This window comes from Hipposideros armiger, unplaced genomic scaffold (genome assembly GCF_001890085.2).
Source record: "Hipposideros armiger isolate ML-2016 unplaced genomic scaffold, ASM189008v1 scaffold_469, whole genome shotgun sequence".
NCBI classification, from domain to species: domain Eukaryota; kingdom Metazoa; phylum Chordata; class Mammalia; order Chiroptera; family Hipposideridae; genus Hipposideros; species Hipposideros armiger.
The window spans coordinates 890295-908873 of NW_017731819.1; the positions used below are offsets into that span (position 1 = coordinate 890295).

The 18579-nt window shown below is 55.2% G+C and overlaps 1 protein-coding gene across 1 annotated transcript in view; it reads left to right on the forward strand.

The window, feature by feature from the left end:
- The window catches only part of GLIS1 (GLIS family zinc finger 1), a 219832-nt gene that overhangs the window by 179314 nt on the left and 21939 nt on the right, over nt 1-18579 (forward strand). The window contains exon 5 of the mRNA XM_019666377.1: nt 17255-17416. Within this exon, the coding sequence (XP_019521922.1) occupies nt 17255-17416 (162 nt within the window). The remainder of the gene's footprint in view (nt 1-17254; nt 17417-18579) is intronic.

Below are 18579 nucleotides of genomic sequence, written 5' to 3' on the forward strand. Positions count from 1 at the left end.
GTAACACCTTCCAGCCGTTAAAGGCAGTAACCAGCAGTGAAAACTGCAAAAGCTCAGGACTCAGGAGTCAAAAGCTAGTTCTGTGAGGATGCGGGAGGAGATGGCTCTGCTGCACTTCTCTGGGTGTGAGGAGGCGAGCACCCCCAAGGCCAAAGGTCAGGGAGCACTGGGCTGGGGTCTGGAGATCTGACTCCCTGTGTTGGCGTCACCACTGACTTAATGGGCAGCCTTGACCAGATGCCCCCATCCGTAAAGTGGGCAGTCTTCCTCTAACACCCCTTCCAGCTCAGACCTTCTGTGACTTTAAAAGAAAAGAGCCTTCCCCCTATCCAAGGCGGGGGATGGGCAAGGGTGGCTAACCCTGATAGAACAGATTGTGCCAGTCAGCAAACGTGCCCTGTGCCCCTACTGTTTTTTCCAGTCCATTGCTGGGCCAACAGTTACAATCCTGAGTTCTAGGGGCTGTGATGACAAAAGGATGGGGCTGTGGGACCCCAGAGGCGCCCAATCCTAACAGTAGGGAAATCAAGGGAGGCTTCCTAGGAGAGGTGAAGCTTGGAGGATGAGCAGGATTTTGTCAGGTGAAGTGGCAGGAGAAGGGCACTCTAGGTAGAAAGTGGCAGGAGCAGAGGCACAGTGGTATATGCTGCATGAAGCGTAACACCCATCACTGGCACATTGTATTGCTGGGTGGAGCCCTGTCCCTACACCAGAGCTGGTGGGCCCTGCCATTTCTTATCTCATCTGGCCCTTACAATAAACCTATAAGGAAGGAGTGTCAGCTCTTTTCCAGATGACAACTCTAGACTAGAGGAGCTATAAGTAACATTCCTAAGGACACAGCCAGGAGGCAGCAGAGCTGGGACTTGAACCCAGGCCTGCCGGATCCAAAGCGCACATCCCATCCAACCGACTCAGAGATGTGTCCCCAGACATTTGGCTGAGGCTGTAGAGATGGGTGTTGAAGGAGCAGCTGCTCCTTCCTGGCACTCTGTGCTTGTGGCTGCTGCCGGGGAGGGAAATGCAGGCTTGTGGCTCAGACTTACCTGTGTGTCCTCTGCCCTAGGAGTGATCCTATCTATTGCCGCTATTAAAGAGATCAATCACCCTGTCTCCTGAGACCCTTCAGTCATCACTAGTCACTACGCGTGGAACACCTCAGTGATATCACCCTGTGAGGCGTCATCTGAGTCCCTCAGTGCATCCAGGGGTGTGGACCTCGGGTTCCCTGATGCAGGCACTCAGCTGTCATTGTCATGGGCTTCATCCCCAAACATTTGAAAGTTGGTCGCCATCCATGTCGTCTTTGATCTTCAGATGCCCTCTAGAGGTCACTGTATTGTCCCTATATATTTATGCACTAACTGAGTTTGGAGGGAAGTCCTTTGCCCATGTCACATAGGACAGGAGCAAGCGTCGGGTCCAGACCTGACTCAGGTCTTTCTGGCTCCACATGGAAGGTGGGCGAGTCCATCCCCAGGTCCTGTTACGCAGGACGACTCACCCAAAGTCACATGCAGAGTTAAGAAGGAAGTCTAGTTCTGCCACCTAGATCAGTCTGTGGAAGTATTATACTGCCCTCTGTGACTTTTAAACTTCAACAAAACCGTTGAAGTTTACAGCAATAACATGTACCAAGAAGTGGAAAGTAGAAGTGCAGTATAAAGAAGAAAGGAGAAATTACCCCTAACTGCACCACTCAGAAATAAGCACTGTTTAACATTTTAGAGTATTTTTTCCCAACGTTTCCCTGTGGATGTGATAATTATACTCTTTACTAGAATGGAATCAGACTATATATACTGTTTGGTAACTTGCTTTTTTCACTAAGTGTATTTTGGACATCTAGCTATGTACACTTAGCTGAGTGAGTGAGGAAATGAATGAATGGCTGGTGAATGACTGAATGAGCTGCAGTCTGCTCTCTCCTGCCACTGGACAAGTCGGGCTTTGTGAACTGCTCAGACTGCCTTCCCAGAGCCAGGAGCCCCCCGTCTCTCTCCTGTCCCTGATTCCCTGGCCTCTGTAGCCTTGGTCCTGTTTGTCCGTCTGTGCAGGGGGTTGTGGGTGGCACTGGGAAGTGTTACAGCTGTGCCTGATGCTAATTCTCCACAGCCCTGGGAGGGGGTAACACTATACTGTCGTCGCCATCTCCATAATGCTAACCGAGACGCTGACTCGCAGAGAGGTTAGGTGGTTTCTGCCAGTCACAGAGTTGGAAGGAGTTGGGATTGGAATTCAGGCCTGGGTGGCTCTGGAGCACTCTGTACCCCAGACAGCATGTAGGAACAGGAAGAGCCTGCCCTAAGAAGGGGGATAAGCGGGCCGAGGGGGACAGGGGAAGCCTTAATCAGCCCTGCCCTCTCTGGGCCACCTCAGTGCTCCCACCTGTAACACAAGGGCCTCTGTGGGCCAGTCAGTCCGACACCATGTGAGTCTCGGGTTCCCACACAGCTCTGTCCAACCACCCTGCTTTTACTGCAGAGCCGTAATGGACCCAGAGAGAAGTCTGGCCCAGGACCTGCCCCAAAGCCCAGAGCCTCTGAGCTGAGCCGGAGGGAATTCCAGATTGAGGGAACAACATATGCGAAAGCACAGAAAGTACAGAAGTTCTGAGAGCCCAAGGTGTCGGTATAACTAGAGCCTAGCGAGGAAAAGGGTGCTTGGGGAGCCAAGCACGGCTGGAAGGCCCACGGATTCAGACAGCAGGAGGCTGGCAACGCCAGACTGAGGGCCTTGGGTTGTATCCTGAAGTCGGTAGGCAGCCATCGATGGGTTTTGAGCAATGACAAACCAGGTTTGCAACTTAGGAGTCTCTGACTGCAGGGTAGATGATGGATTTGGGGGCCATGGCCATAGTGGAGACGGGGAAGCCAGTGAGGAGAGTGGCAGGATGGGCATATAACTGGCACTGCCATGGGGAGTGAGCAGGTAAAAGGCCTCACCTAGATCCTGGGCCCTCAGCCCCTCCCAGGCTCCAAACTTGCTTCCCCCAAGATGGAGCTGTGGACTCATTCTCGGCCCTCAGCCCCAGCTGGCAACCCAAGGGCCCTCGCTGGGCCTAACTGCAAAGCAGCGATTTATTTTCTGTAACTGATTGGTGCCCAAGTCATAGCTGAGTGGCTCAGCACAATGGCATCCTTCTCTTTTTGTCCTCCTTAATTTTAGAAGCCAAAGCTAAATGTTTTAATTTTACATTATTCCTGACATAATGCTAATGGGTTCCAGGTGTCCCCCTGAGTCAGCCAGTGCAGCCAGGCTGGGCATGTGGGCGGGGCCCTGCTCCCCAGCATGCCCTCCTGCCACCCCCTTGGTTCTCAGTGAAGTGTCTTGCAGCGGGTTGCTTTGTAAGGACCCCTTCCCACTTTATCATATGGTTATAATTTTTTTTGGTTTGCATGGTTGTTCGCTCATATGTTGACCACAGGGTATGTTTTCCCTTGCCCGAGGGACGGAAGGCTCCCACAAGGGCTGGAGGGCCTGCTTGTCCCAGCAGAAGGCATAACTTTCCTTTCAGACCCTGGGGCATCTCCTGTGGACCCTTCTAGAGTATTCCAACCTGTGTTAGGCTGAACAGCTGGAGAATTTAGGTCTTACGGGAAATAATCACTCTCAGGGAATCTGAAAAACACAGTGTAGTGGCTGTTATTGGTAGTATTGTTATTTTTGGGTAATGTGAAATATTTAATTTGTTTCTAGTCATTTCCTTCCCGTGGCCTAATGTTCCCGAAATCTGTAGACCATTCTGCGTTGTGTCGAATGTGATATTCTTGCAGGGGCAAGGCTTTGGCATCAGACAGCCCTGGGTTCGGTCCTGATGCTGCGCCTACTCCTTGGTGCCCTGAGCCCCGGCTCTCTGGGAACCTGCCTCTGTTTCCTCACCTGTGAAAGAGGATGATATAGCATCTTCCGGCCAGGGGGCCCTGAAGGGTCAGTGAGGAGTGCACAGAAAGAGTGCTGCACAGGCTGTCAGAGGCGTGCCTTCCAGTGGCATTTCCCCCCCTTGTCCCTTTTCTACATCCCTGTGAGGGGGACAGACAGTGGTCTCTGTTTTATGTATGTCAGGTCTGAACCTGAAGTCCACAAACGCAAGTGAGAGAGAGAGAAAAAATTTAATTTGAACATTTTCCTTGACTCGCTTTCTATCCTAAGCGCCCAAATGCTGGGTAGCAAATCGCAAGCAGATCACAGACCACTGCCCATCTTTTCTTTTAGTTGCATCTAAGTCCTGGAGTGGGGGCGGGGAGGGGGCTTACACTGAACCAAGGGCTCCTCGGAGTGTTTTCTCACGTTGGCACCTGCTGAGCTGTCCCACATCCTGCTCCATCCACCTGTCTCCCATCCATCTGAAAGGCTGCCTGGGGCCCAGGTCGGACTCAGCATCTCCCCCACTGTGCTGACCATGGGACCTCCTGAGACATCCAGAGCCCTGCCTGTAGAGGGCCTGAGCCCCACCATGGAGGAGCCGTGCTCCAGATCCCACAAGCCTAGCTGGGGGTGCTGTCCACACCTCCAGGGCCTGGCCCCAGGAGTGAAAGGGCAGAGCTCAGAGCCTCCCCTCTTTTAGAGACCCCTGCCCTCTACACTTGTCTTCCTTCCCCTCCAGTGTCCCTATCCCAACTGGAGCATTGCTCCAGGGGCAGGAGCACCGGAAGCTTTGCTCTTCCCCACGACAAGGGCCTCCTGTCCTCCACTAATTTGAGGGGCTCCCCACCCTGCCCCACACTTCCCTCAAAGCTCATTTATTTGTGGTTTGGTTATTTCATTCATTAACAGATATTCACGAAAGGCTGCTCTGTGCTGAGCCCAGTGTGGCACTCTCAGATGGGTTTGTGGCAGAAAAAAATTGTCTGAAATATTAACTGTGAGTGACTCATCTCTGTCTCCAGAGTTCTTTCCATTTGGCCCTGAGGCCTGGGATTTTGAAACCCAAAAGCCAGGAACTCACTCCTGTCTGCTCAGCTTTCTGCTAAGTTATCTCCTCCCTGAGGCACGTGGGTAGGCACGATGCTATTGCATACATACCCAGTTGACAGATGAGAACTGACACCCAGCAGGGAAAGGGACTTTCCCAGGACATTGGGCCCAGGGGGCTCCTCATGGCTGAACCAGCTAGGTGCCTGGCTTATAGCTGGATGTCACTTGCACACTGGGACAGTTGGGGTCGGAGGCATTGGCAGCACCTCCCAACGGCTGAGAAACCCCAGAGTGAGCCTCTGCTTCCTGGTCCTGCCTCTCCTGGGGTTGCTATGATGCTGCTGGGACCAAGAAAGAGGGGTGTTCTGCACACTGGGGTGCTTGCTACTGGAAAGGTTTGCTATGTCTCTTCCTGGCTTCTCACCGCTCCGTGGACTGGGTTTCATTTGTTTTATTTTTTTGTTTGTGTAATTGGTTCCTAATTGCAGTTGACTTTCCTTCGCTAGCTGGAGTGTGAAAGCTGGCTGTCACCATTCCTTTCATCCACCATTACTAAGCACCCGCCATGAATCCAGGCACTGGCCCAGGGCCAGCCCACCTTGGGGCCCCTTAGTCGATCTGTGATGGGTGAGAGCGTGGTAACAATGCTGAAACAGGTCAGCCTGGCCTGTTTATCCCACCGGGCCCCAGGTGGCAGGTCCAACCCGATTTAGACTCATTGGATGTGCCTGAAGGTAACTTAGGAACCATCTTGTACCCTCCAAGCAGCCCTAATGAACACGTTGTTGCCGGGCTCTGTTCCTGAGCATCTGGGAACAGGTCACGTGCCTCCTTCCCGTAGGGTCCCTCCTGACACTGAGCGCATCCCTCTGTGACTCCCCCCCTACGCTCCACAGTTCCCTGCTGCCCCTGGAGCTGCCCAGCACCTCCCCTGCCCCTCACAGGCCTGGTTCGGATCGTTGCCGCTTCACCAGATGGGGGCCCAGAGCCTCCCGGGACATGCTGGTGGGATCTGAGCCCCAGGTACACACTGAGCAGGTCGCCCCCACCCACCCATGACCTCCGACGGAAACTTTGCGTGTTGTACATCTGTAATGATTCCCAGTGATCCAACGTGAGGTTTTCTTTTAGGTGATGGGTGGAATGTCTTAGATCTATTTCCTCCCCTGGCAACCTCAGGGCACCCTGGGTCATGCCAGGCTGGGTATTAATGCAACTGCCACCTGTGTGACCCTGGTACACATTCACTCCACAGCCCCACCCATCCTGAGCAGATGGCTCTGGATAATTAAGCCCAAGGAAGGCGAGAGACTGGTTTAAGGTCACATAGCAACCTGTGACAGAGCTAGGGCTGTAATCAGGTCTTCAGGCCTTGATGCTTTTCACACTAGGGACCCATCCATCCCCTGCTGTTCCTTCTTGAAATTTAGGAGAGGAGCCCAAAAGGGGATTAACTGTCCTGTGCCCAGTACCAAGGCCACACCCTGATGTCCATAACACATGTCTGTAGCCAGGTATGTCACCCTATTTTGCATTTCGAATGCTGAGGTTCACACGGGCCAGGAAGAGGGGGAGTCAGACCTGAACCTGGGCTGTGCTGGTGCCGGGAGACATCGTGTCCAGGCTGCGGGAGCAAGGGTTGAGGTTGGAGGCTGGAGAGGACCCTTTTATTCATCATGGTCCCTCTCCTTCTTCCTTGTGAAGCAGCACTCACACCTCCCCCCGCCCCCACCCCCACCCCTGCTCTTATGGTCAGATGTTGAGGCACCACCTGTAGAGGTGCCTCCTCAGCAAATGAGACTAGGTGTTTCTGTTTCTCAGTTGTCTGTGGAGATCGAGTGGCTGCCATGTGGCTCTCCCACCTGTGCCTACCTTCCCTCTTGGGCATGCACCCCCTAGAAGCCGGAGCAGGCCACACGAAGGCCCCAGGGAGTGTGCAGTGTCTGCACAGAGGGCAAGCAGTGAGACAGGCACTCCTGGCCTCAGCACCAGGGCAAAGGCCAGGAAAAACGAGAAGGGTAGCCTGAGAGAAGGGCGGGAACAGGAGGATCAGAGAAGGCCTGGCTGGTATGTGTGTGTGTGTGTGGGGGGGGTGCGTGCTGAGGCTTGAGACAAGCCTCGAAGGACAGAGAGTACTGCAGCCTTGTGAGCAGAGGACACAGCCTGGGCCAAAGCCTGGAGGCGAGAAGCTATGGCCGGTGGCAGGCAAGAGGGAGTGGGCATTGGTCTACAGGCCAGTGGGCCAGAGGATGGCCTGCAGCCCTGTCTTGGGGTTCTCTCAGGCCATGTGTACCCTCCCCAAAGCCAAGCCAGTCCAGGAAAGTCGGGAGGTACAGCAGGCTCAGCCGCTCCCGCCTGCAGCCTCAACACCGTCTCTGGGGGGACTCCCTGGAGCCATGGAGAGAGGTGTGTAGGAACATGACTGTCCCTGGGTCTGGCTGTGCTGGATGTAGAAATGTCGGTGTGAGGACACATCTTTATGCACTGACCTCTTGGCAGCCTTTTCTGGATGCTGTCTCTAGGTGAATGTCTTCTCCCTGTGCACACACAAACCACCATGAGGTGGTCGTAGGCTGAGGCATTGGCCAGTTTATGGCATGTGCTGTGCTGTGCCTCAAGCTGTGTGTCTGGGGTCTGGGGAGTTTGTATGTTTGTGCCTGTGATGGAGTCTGGGGCTTGAGTGTCCTTGGGCATACATGTAACTATGTGTGTGCTGCCTGTGTGTATCTGTGACATGAGTCATGTGTATGTGAATCAGTGCTGTGTATTGGTGTCCTAGGACTGTGTCTTTGATGTGTGGCTTGGTTGGGAGGGGAGTCAGAGTGTCATAGAGTGTGTGTGTGTGTCTGCATTGCCGGATCTGTAGCTGGTGGCTTGGGGTGTGTATGTGTCAGTCATTCTGTGCAGTTTGCTTTCTGCTGGGCCCTGGCCCCTAGTTGAGCCTCTTTCCACATCTCAAATGGTGTCTAGCCACAACCCAGCCTTGGGAGCTCACCCCGACCCCACCTGTCTCCTTGGTGAGCAGACTTAGTCCCATTCTTGCACCTCCTACTTAGGGGGCCTCCACACACCCCTGGAAGGGTGGCCTAGCCCTCTTCGTCCTCGCTGGCTGGGAACAGGAACCCATTTCATGCCTGGACAGGACTTTGTGCTGGCGAACGGCACAGCCCAGAGTATTCAGTGCAGTCTTGGTGAGGAAGGGATGAGGGGTCTACTCCCCGCCCCCAACCCCCATTTTAGAAACACCCTCCTAAGGGCAGGCACAACCTGACTGGCTCTGGGAGGGAGGCGTGTCTCTGCCCATACCTCTAGCCCATTCCCTCTTTGTCTGTTGTGTCCCATCCCTTCCTCGTCCTTCTAGCTTCTCTAGATGTGTGAAGGCCTAGAGAGCTGAGCAGATGCGAAGAGTTCCCCACACCAGCCTCAGATTTCATGGCACAGCCTTGGTCAAGGCTGCTGGGGACACTAGTGTGGCCCAGGGCACAGAGCTCAGGCACTGGAGTCAAACCCACACTCCATCCCACATGAGCTCTGGGACTGTCACACATAACCTCTGTGGGCCTCAGTTTCTGCCTCTGTAACAATGGGGGTGGGGAGGGGGGAAAGGTTGTTGTTCTGGCCTAATGGGACAGAGGAGATGTGTTTAGGGAGAGTTTGGCCCAGTCCCGGGTACATGAAATGTGATAGCTGCTGTTAACAGTAATAGCCTCTCTCCTGCACACATCTGCCTGTTCATTCATTTATTCAGACAGCACTGTACACCCAAAGCTAGACCAGACTCTCAGGGGCTTCCCAGAGCACAGAGTCCAGGCCAGTGCCCCCCCCCAGCCTCCCCTCCCAGAGCTCTCTCACATTTGTTCCTCCCATTCCTGCCTTGACCTCCCCACTCCACCCACCCTCCACTGGCCAAGCACAGGCTCTAAAGAGGCTCCCTCCCATCCCACCATGGAAAGCCCATGGGGGCCCATTGGGCAGTGACCTCAGGGCCAGAGGGCCCCTCCCAGGGTGTGGGGTTGGGGAGTAGACCTCGGCTCCCAGCTGGATGGCCTTTCAAGCTGGCCAAACGTAGAATTATTTGACATCTTCGAGAAGGATCTGGCACCACACTGTTCTCCCATCCAAATCATTGTTGCAAAGTAAGTTAAAAGTTTGTGCAAAACTGAGAAGCTGATCGCCTAACGGCCTGCCAGACTGCTGTAACCCAATATATTTTACCCTTAAACCAGAAATGTGTTTGTTTAGAAGCAAGTCACTGGCAAATGCCAAAAGTGGAGGCATTTCCTCCCCTGCCCCCGCCCATGCCCTGCTCCCCCAAGCCCCCTCCTTACCCTTTGTGCTGAGAGCCTGAGCCAGCGCATGAGAAACCGGGACCGCCCTCCTCTTTGGGCCATGTCAGCCGCAGGGAGGAAACTTGACATTCATCAGGCACCCACTTTGTGCCAGTTCCTACGCTGGGCATGTCCTTTTATTTACTCCTAACAGCCATTTGCGGTGGCCCCATTTTAAAGAGAAGAAAAATGAGGACAGTGATGGGAGGTGACTTGCCCAAGTTTGTGGCTGATGGTGGAGTCCCAGCACAAACCCCAGCGTGACCTCATGGCCTACAGCTTGCAGCACAGAGTCCCACACCTCACATGTGACACAGGGCCTTCAACCCTTCCCTGGGGGCCAGAGGCACCAGCTGGCACTGTGCTAGGGCTTCCTTAAACAATCTCACTTAGCCCTTCTACCCGTGGGGGGAAGGCTCAGAGAGGGCAACTTGCTGAGGGTGGTGAGCCCAGCGTGGCAGATTCTGACGTCTGACCCAGTGCACTCTCCCTCCCCCAGCCAGAGCTTGAGGAGTCTTCAGGCTTGGCCTGGAGGGGAAGAGGGTGCCCAGTCCCCAGCCCTGAGATAGCTCTCCTGTCTTTCATGTTCTGTCCTCGGTTCTGTGAGCTGCACACAGCGGTAATGGATTGCAGTGGACTTTTTTCAATTAGGTTCTGATTTTGCCCTGCCTGTTACTATACAACTCCAGATGGTCTAGGGCTTCACGGTTCCCGGGGTATTTTCCCCATTATTTTAATCGTCTTTGGTAACATGCCCCATATGTGGGAATTGGGCCTTTCAAGCCTCTGTGCTCTGTGCATCAGCGGGGCTCTTCTCCGCTGTGCCGCCTTGGTTTTCCTTTCTGTGTGGTGGCATCGCCTGTCTCGGAGGGGCCGGGAAGGAGGGTGTCCGCCTTTCCTGGCATCAATTCTGCATCTAAGGGGCCTGGCCTGTGCCTGGGGAGGGAACCCAGGATGTGGGCCCAGCTGGAAATCACAGCAGTAGCTCTTGAGTGCCAGACTTGTTTCTGGTGGTGCTTTGTATAGGAGTCCCGAAGGCAGTTGGCCAGAGTGGTCAGGGACACATGTAGACAGCCTTGCACATCAGTCAGACAAGATCAGATCCCAGCTCTGCCGCTTACTGGCTGTGTGGCCTGGAGCCACAGATACCACCTTTCTGAGCCTCAGTTTCCTCATCTGCAGAGTGGGACTGGGAAAGAGCCTCACCAGCAGGGCGTGCTGTCATGATTAAATGCAACACACACAGTCACCGGCCCCTCATAGGTGTTGAGAGGATGTCACCCAGTCACTTACATCACTCTGAATTCACCCCTATTTCATCTTAGGATATATTTTAATGTTATGCATTTTAAGGTAAATCATAAAAACCTGACACCCATTCTTACATTTTTTTCTAGACTGTTAGGGGTCCCTTCTATTACTTCTCCCCGCTCTGTGTACCCGCTATCCACAGTAGCCACCCTCTGGCCTGTGAGCCTTCACTCCTAGCCAGATAAGTCTGTTGTGTATTTGGTTATTGAAGCCGATGTGTTTCAGATCCACCCTCAATAAGAGGTGCCCAGGTAATTCTCTGGGTGGACACAGAAGGCATTAGGGCTCTGGGCCACAGGATGTCGCATGCACCCTGCACAGAGAACGCCCCTACACCTGTGCCCAGGTGCGCCCCTTTTACAGATAAGGAATCTGGGCTCCAACAGGTGAGATGAACTTGCCCAAGGTCATCTAGCTGGGAAGTGTGGGGCTGGATTTGCACCCAGATCTCCCTGATGCTGAATCACAGCACTGTGGGAATTAGAGGGGACAGAAACTACCAAGCCATCACCAGGGACCAAGTCACACAGCCAGAGAGCATCTTGGACAGACCCGTAGGCTTAAGTATTTGGTCTGAGTACCAGACACCATGTGGAAGTGAGTTGGGATGGGAGGAGAGGGGCAGGGCGGAAGGCAGGAAAGTGGCTTCTACAGTCCCCTGAGCAATGCCAGGCGGTGGACCAGGGCAGTGGAGCAGATGAGAAGAGAAGAAGGTAGACGTGTAAGATGTTTAAGAGATGGTGTTTCTCTATCCCCTACATATGGATACCCAACCCTTGCAGTTGGTGGCGAGCATCCCAGGAGGTCTGCTCCGCAGGGTTGTACACCTGGACAGCGAGAGAGGGGAGGAAGGGGTCTGTCAAGGACAATACCTTCCCTAGAACCTCAGGGGAGTGGGAGGGCTGTGGGTGGGAGAAGAATGTCAGGAAGGCTCTGCGTCCTGGGGTGCAGACCCCATGGAAGCATCATTACACCTTTGGGTTACAGTGGCATTGCCTGAGGGGCCCATCCTCCATCCCCCCTTGGGGACACTGAGGCCCAAAGCCAGGTATGTGCCTGTTGGCTCTATTTCTGCTCCAGCAAGACCCATATTTCCATTCTGGCAGCATCTGTACCCCCACAACACAACAGTGGTGGGGCACCTCTCCCTGCTGCCCTCTTAGCCCCCATGCAGCTGATGGATGGGGCCCCTTCAAACCATTCCCACCCCAAAAGACCGCTTCACTCTCATTGAAGGCTGTTCCACGGGCTTGGCATGGCAAGGGCATGAGGGCCGGACCAATCAATGGCAAACTTATCAACCAGGAGCCCGAGTTACTTAACTCTGGAGTCAGTGAAAATGGACCCACACTGGTGTCCTCCCTAAGGGCAAGACAGGAACAGCTACCACCCCAATAACAGTAATGACATCGAGGAAGCGGGTCCTGTGTGCCGTGAAGGATGCACATTGCCTCGCCCTCACAGCACTCTGAGGGTTACCATCATCTTCAGTTTACAGAGAAGGAGACAGGTATAGAGAATGGCACTGACTTGCCAAGATCACACGGCTGCCTGCACTCCCAAGTCTGGACCCTTCACCTGGGCTCTGACATACCGGACCATGGAGGGCCTCAAATGCCAGACTAGCGGCATTGACAGGGTGTCAGAAGGCACAATGAGCCCTGGAGGGTCCTGAGCGGGGCGGATCTGATTAGATGTACAGCTTAGAAATGGACTCCTAACACCTTAGAGCTGGAGGGGTGTTGGGGGCTGCGTGGTGAAGCTGCTGGCGATCAGCAGGGGCTCGCAGGAGATGCATGCTTCAGCTTTAGGGTCCCAAACCAGGCTCTTCTGCCACTGTGTGGGCCCTGCCAGGTCCTGGCTCCCCAGGAAGGGAGCAGACCTGCCCAGGTGCCTGTTAGCCGGAGATGGCGCCGGGACAGCCTGGGCTAACTCTCCATTGCAGGAGCTACTGAGCCACTTGCCCCTCTGGCCTGTCCCCAGCCTGCTCCAGGCCCTGTCCCCAGGCTGACACCCCAATACACCCGAGCCAAGGCCTTAGAGCCCAGGATGTGATGATGTGATGAGAAGTAATGTCTGGATATCAGGCTGGAGAAAGAAGATAGGGAGTGAGGTGAGAGGTTAAGGAGTGAGAGGTGCAAACAGGGCATGGGACAAGGGAGCCTACCATGCCCAGTGGGACATCTCACACACACACACACACACACACACACACACACACACACACACACACCCCTCCCAACTCTGCAGAGGGGCAGCAGGACCAGGAGTTGCCACCCCAGGAAGAATGCCACTCCACTAACCTGCTCTGCAACCTTAAATGATAGTTACAGTGACGATATTGGGTGTCAGTATAAGCACTTACTGTGCGTTATTTCATTTAATCCTCACAACCACCCTCTGTGGTTGGTAGAACCCACCCAGTTTTATAGATGAGGAAACTGAGGCTCAAAGAGTTGAACTCACCTTAGATCACTCGTAAGTGGAGCAGCCAGGATGCCAGCCTGGGTTGTCCCACACCAGAGTCCTGCTGCCGCCACGTGCTGGACCCCCTCGCCCCACCCCAGCGAGCGCTTATAGGTGCTGAACCCATGAGCATTTTTGTCCTCCTTTCTCTGCCTGTTAGCCCATCTGTGTGGTTGTTGAATGGGGAGGACTGAGGAGACCCTGGCAGGCAGCTGCAAACAGAGCCCTCTCACCCTCAGGGCCCCTGGCATATCTGGGATGCTGTCCCTGATGGGGGCGCTGCTCTACCAGAGCTACCTGTGGGATCCTCATCCCAGACCAGTCCTAATGGGCAGCACCCCTTCTCCATTGCTGCTCCCTCTGATTCTACCCAGAAGGATGCCCCCCACATCAGGGCACCCTGGCCGGCTGTTTGTTGTACCCAGCCTGCAACTCAGCTCTGGGAAGTTCTGGGGTGGGGAGGGAGGCAGGGGCAGGACAAGTCCAGGGCGGCATGGGCACAGGGCACATGCCCAGGTGTGGGGTACCATGATGAACACTGGAGGGAGTAACTGCTCTCACAGGCTCACATGCACCCCCCCCCAGGCCCAGGAACCCCTATTCTTACCCCCATTGGATCACATTTCTAGCCCAAGCTTTGTCCCCTGAATGTGATGCTAGCCCTGCCCTCAGCCTGGAGGCATGGAGAGAAGGCTGTGGGTGTTCAGTGAAAACCTAACCCACATGCTCAGGGTGTCACACTGAGGGGGGCTGGGGAGCTTGGGGAAGGCTTCTCAGAGGAGGTGGTGCTTGAGCACGGTTAGTAGGTGAGTAGATGTCTGCTAAAGGAGCGCAGGAAGGAAGGCAGGCCAGGCTGAGGGAATAGCTCCAGCAAAGGCCCCGGGGGCATGAAAGTTCTGCTGCCGTAGGTGGATCACTCCCTGCTCCCTGCAGCATGACACCTGGAGTGTATGCAGTTGGGAGAGGTGTTGGGGCCATATTGGAAAAGCGTGAGCACCAAGCAGCAGATCCTGGATTTTTGAAAAATATATGAGTTAATTTGTCGGCGAGCTGGAAGGGAAGGTGTCCCAGAAAGGGCATAGCCTGAACAAAGGCATGGAGGGTGGGAGAAACTGTGCTGAGACGGAAGGTTGTCCAGACAGACTTACAGACCCTCATGGGGAAAAGATGATATAGCGGAAGAGATGATATGCCAATCTCCACAGTTCGGTGGACCCTCCCAAGCTCAGGATAATCACACAGCCCCTGAGGAGTTATTGTGTCTCTGCTTCAGATGTCTACCCGCGCAGCTCGGGCCAGAGAGGAACAAAAGGGACCGGGTGGGTGCCAAGAGGCAGCACCCTCTCCAGCTCGCTTTGGGGTGAACTTGGCATAAGGCCATTGCAGAAGAGCAAGGGGTGTGGCTTGTGGCCTCTTTACTCTCCAGACAGGATTTCCTTCTGGTTTGGATGCATGGAAAAGGCACATCTGGAAATAGGAAGCAGAACAGCCTCGAAAACCCAGCTGTGGGCAGCTTGCCTTGGACCAGCAGCTAGGCCTTCAAAGGAGAGGCAGGGAGGCAGCTCACCCCAGACCGGTCGTTGTCTCTGGGTCCTGTCCTCACGGCTGGCCGGGCACTTGTGGCCTGGCTCCCACCCCATCCTGCTGCCTTTGCCCTGGATCCAGCCTCGGTGACCCTCATCTGCGGCACTACGCCGGCCTTCTCCTCACCAGCCTGCCCCCCACTCCGTCTCTTCTCCCAGCCCTAGCTCTCAGCAGCAGCCAGTGTGGGCAGAGTTTCCTCACGTGCATATCTGACCCTGTGCCCTCCCTTCTTAAGGCCCGTCTGTGGTCCCCACTGTCCCCAGGGTGGAGTCCAGACTCCCCTGCCTGCCATTCGATCTCCCACTCTCTGTCCTCTGGTCTCCCTTTAGGCTCCTCACCCACTAGAGCCTACCCCACAGCCCCAGTGTGTACCCCACACTCAGCCTGAGAGGGGCCTCCTCAAGGACTCCGTGCCCTTCCCACACTTCGGTGCCCCTGGGCCTGCCTGCCCTTGGCATTCAGTGTCCATTGCCCCTCTCTCCTGTGGTGCCCTGGTCATTGCTCAGGGCTCGGCTGGACCAGGGGCTGAAGGAAGCAGACGCATCTGTGTTGGCACGACTGACTGCATGCCTCTCCCAGCTTATACAGCCCCTCCCTCCCCTCGTGGTGCCTCACCTTCCCCAGGCTGGGCTAGGTGCCGTCTCTCCTGCCCGCAGCCCCGTGTTTCTCCCTGGGACATTTCTGGCTGCTGTGTTTTGTTCTGACCATGTCTGTGTGTGCCTCCTCATGGGCTCTGCGCTCCTAGAGGGTAGGACCCATGTCTGGGTTCTCTCTCTGTCTTGGCCTCACCCAACACAGGGCTGGAGCTGGTCTGTCCCACTGAACAGCCCACACCAAAAATGACCAAATGTGCTGAACTGCCCTAGATAGGGACACTGACCTGTCAGGGCTGAGAAAATAATAAGCCAGGTGGACCACTCAGTCTGAATCTGCCCGCAGTCCCCTCCAGGATCCCATCCACAAACTCATTAATAGATAAGGTACCTTTAAATTTGGGAGGTCGGGCAAATAGGAACCCAGTGTCCAGCTTAGAAAATAGGGAGGTCGTGTCTTCCAAAGTTGGACGCAGGCGGGACGTGTCACGTCCTCCCTCCCCCTGCAGATAAGCCCAGATAAAGGGTGGGGAAGGGCCTTGGTGGGACTGTTGGCCCTGGGAGACACTGCTGGTCTGGCGCAGAGGCGTGGGGTCACGTGCGGCCTGATCTGGTTGGCAGTTCAACCCTGGCCTGGGGGATATAATCGATGGCTCTGGAGAGGGAACCGGTCTCCTCTGTTCTCGTCCTACTCAGGGGCCACCTTCCCTACCCACTTGCCCCAGAAAGGCAGCTGGCAGCAGAGCCACTTGGGATATGGCATCAGACATGGCCTACGTCCTGTCTTTTCCTTGTCACAGCCCTGTGGTCACCATGGGAAGCCTCCATCTCTGAGGTGGGGACGTTGAGGCCACACACTTCACGGGTTGTTCTGTGGTCAGACACCCAGCACCGGTTCTGGATGGACAGAGAGGTGTGGGTCCGTGTTGAGTCTCCCCTTACCCCCTGGCACAGACTACGGGAACACAGGCCAGACAGTGTGGAAAAGCAGGAAGGAGCAGCCAGTCACACCAGGGTTGGCTTCTTCTGTCTCCACCAGGCAGCATTTAAGCTGGACTCTGAAGCCTGGGGGGTGGCGGTGAGGGGAGTGGATTGATGGTTATGAGAGACAGAGAGAGCATGGGATGGGAGTCGAGAGGGTTCGAATGCCAGGCCCACAGGGCTTTAGGCAGAGAGCAGCAGGATCCCGTTTGTACATCAGAGACTTCCTCTGGGCAGCGGTATGGAGAACAGGGAGGGAGAGTTAGAAGTTAGAGGATTCCAAGGAGAGAGGTTGGAGCTGGGCAGAGGCTGCTGGGATCAGGTCAACCTGGGGCCACAGGAGGAGGGCGCTGCATGTGCTGCTCTCTGTCCACCCCCACCTCACCCCCACCTCTGACCAGAGGCGTCAAGTGTCTGTGCTTCACCCACTGCATGCCCACTGCCCAGCACAGGGCCTGGTATGTGGTGGGCATTGGATGGCTTAAATGGCCGAATGATTAATCAAAGACACTGAGTTTACAGCGTGGTCATTGTTCTGACAGCAGTCAGCACTGATGCTGTGCTCCAGGTGGACAGAGCCCTTTGTCAGTCAGTGTCCTAGCCCTTGGGGCCCCTCATATTGGCCCCAAGTGGTGGCCACACAGTCTTAAATTTGTAGGCAAGGAAATAAGGCACATGGAGGTCAAGGGTTGTCAAAACCAGGGCTATCTGCGCTACAACGTGTACCTGCCATCCGTCCATGCAGGGCTGTGCTGTTGTCAGAGCAGCCATTGTTTTCAGGTGCCATTGGAGAGGGGATCTTTCCAGGTCCACAGATGGAAAGGCCATTCTCTCCTCCAGCCGTTGTGGCCACTTCTAAGTCGGGTGCATTTTTTTTTCTGGACTTATAAGGGCTTCCCAGATAGAGCCTGGGCTCTGAGTACTTCATGGGGAGCTGAACCAGGGTACCTGGAGACCTCGAGCAGAGTAGGGCGCTGGGAAGGAGGGAGGACAGAGGATGCTGGGGCCCATTTCCAGGCTGGGTGGTGGGCCCACCAGGGGCTGCAGAGCACCCCTCACCAGCCTCTCCCGCAGTTTGAAGGCTGCAGCAAGGCCTTCTCACGGCTGGAGAACCTCAAGATACACCTGCGGAGCCACACGGGCGAGAAGCCATACCTGTGCCAGCACCCAGGCTGTCAGAAGGCCTTCAGCAACTCCAGCGACCGCGCCAAGCACCAGCGCACCCACCTCGACACGGTAGGCCTGAGGGTGGAGGCCAAGGGGGGGAGGGGCTGGAGGACGTGCACACCCCTCCACGTGTCTAAGGCAGGATGGGAGCCACGCTCCATGCTGAAACCCTGCCTTCATTCTTGAGCCTTGTCGACATTTTGGTCAGGATGATTGGGAGGAGAGAGAAGTCCTGTCATTATAGGATATTTCGCGGTATCCTGAGCCTCTATCCACTAGGTACTGATTTCCCATCTCCCAGTTGTGACAGCCGGAAGTTTCTCTGGACATTGCCAAATGTCCTGGGGAGGAAGTAGTAAAGTTGAGAACCTCTGCTGCAGCCCAGCAAGGCACCAGTGTCCTTGCCCATCCCCATGGAGAGGGTGAGGTCACCTTCCCAAGTCCTGTCCCCAGGCCTGAGTGGTCAGCCACCCCAGAGCAGGCTCTCCCTGCCCTTCCTCTCCCCTCTCCATGGAGACAGGCTAAAGGCTCTTCAAGGCCATTTTTCACCCCTTGAGCCCGGTGGGTGAGGAGTTAAGACTCCAGGCTCCTTTAATAGGTGCCTGTATGTCACCTCCTGTCCCTTGTTTGTGCCAGACAGTGAGATACCCAGCGGCTTTCCCAGGGTCAGTCCAAGCATTGTGTCTGTGAATACAGACCTCAGTGGTTAACAGAGCACCTCCTAAGTCATGGTCTCCCATGATTTCATACTGACCCTGCCAGTTAGGGGGTCACTAACCCATTAGACAGATGAGGGAAGTGGGGCTCTGGGAGGTTCAGTGCCTGTTCAGTGAGAAGGTGGCAGAGCTAATACAGAGCTGGGCCTCACATCAGTCTCACAGGGCCCGTATGAGGGTGTGTGTGTGGCCTGGGAGGACCCCAGTCCCCATGTACATCAGGAGACAGGTCTTCAGCCAGAGTCCAGTCTGGGACGCTGGCCTACCTGTGTCTCCTCTCTTCGTGTAAAAGTTTAGGGAACTCTGCTGGTGGGGAACTGGGGGACCTGAGTGGCTGTCCAGCCCAGCCTGTCTAGTACACGGATACACAAATGAGGAAACGGGGGTCCAAGAGGGTGACCGACCCCTCCAAGGTAAACTGGAGGCCTCAAAACAACAGAGATCAGAGCTGGAGGCTCTCTGGTCCAAACTCTTTCTTTTATAGCCAGGAAAAACAAGACCCCGAAAAGATGGGGG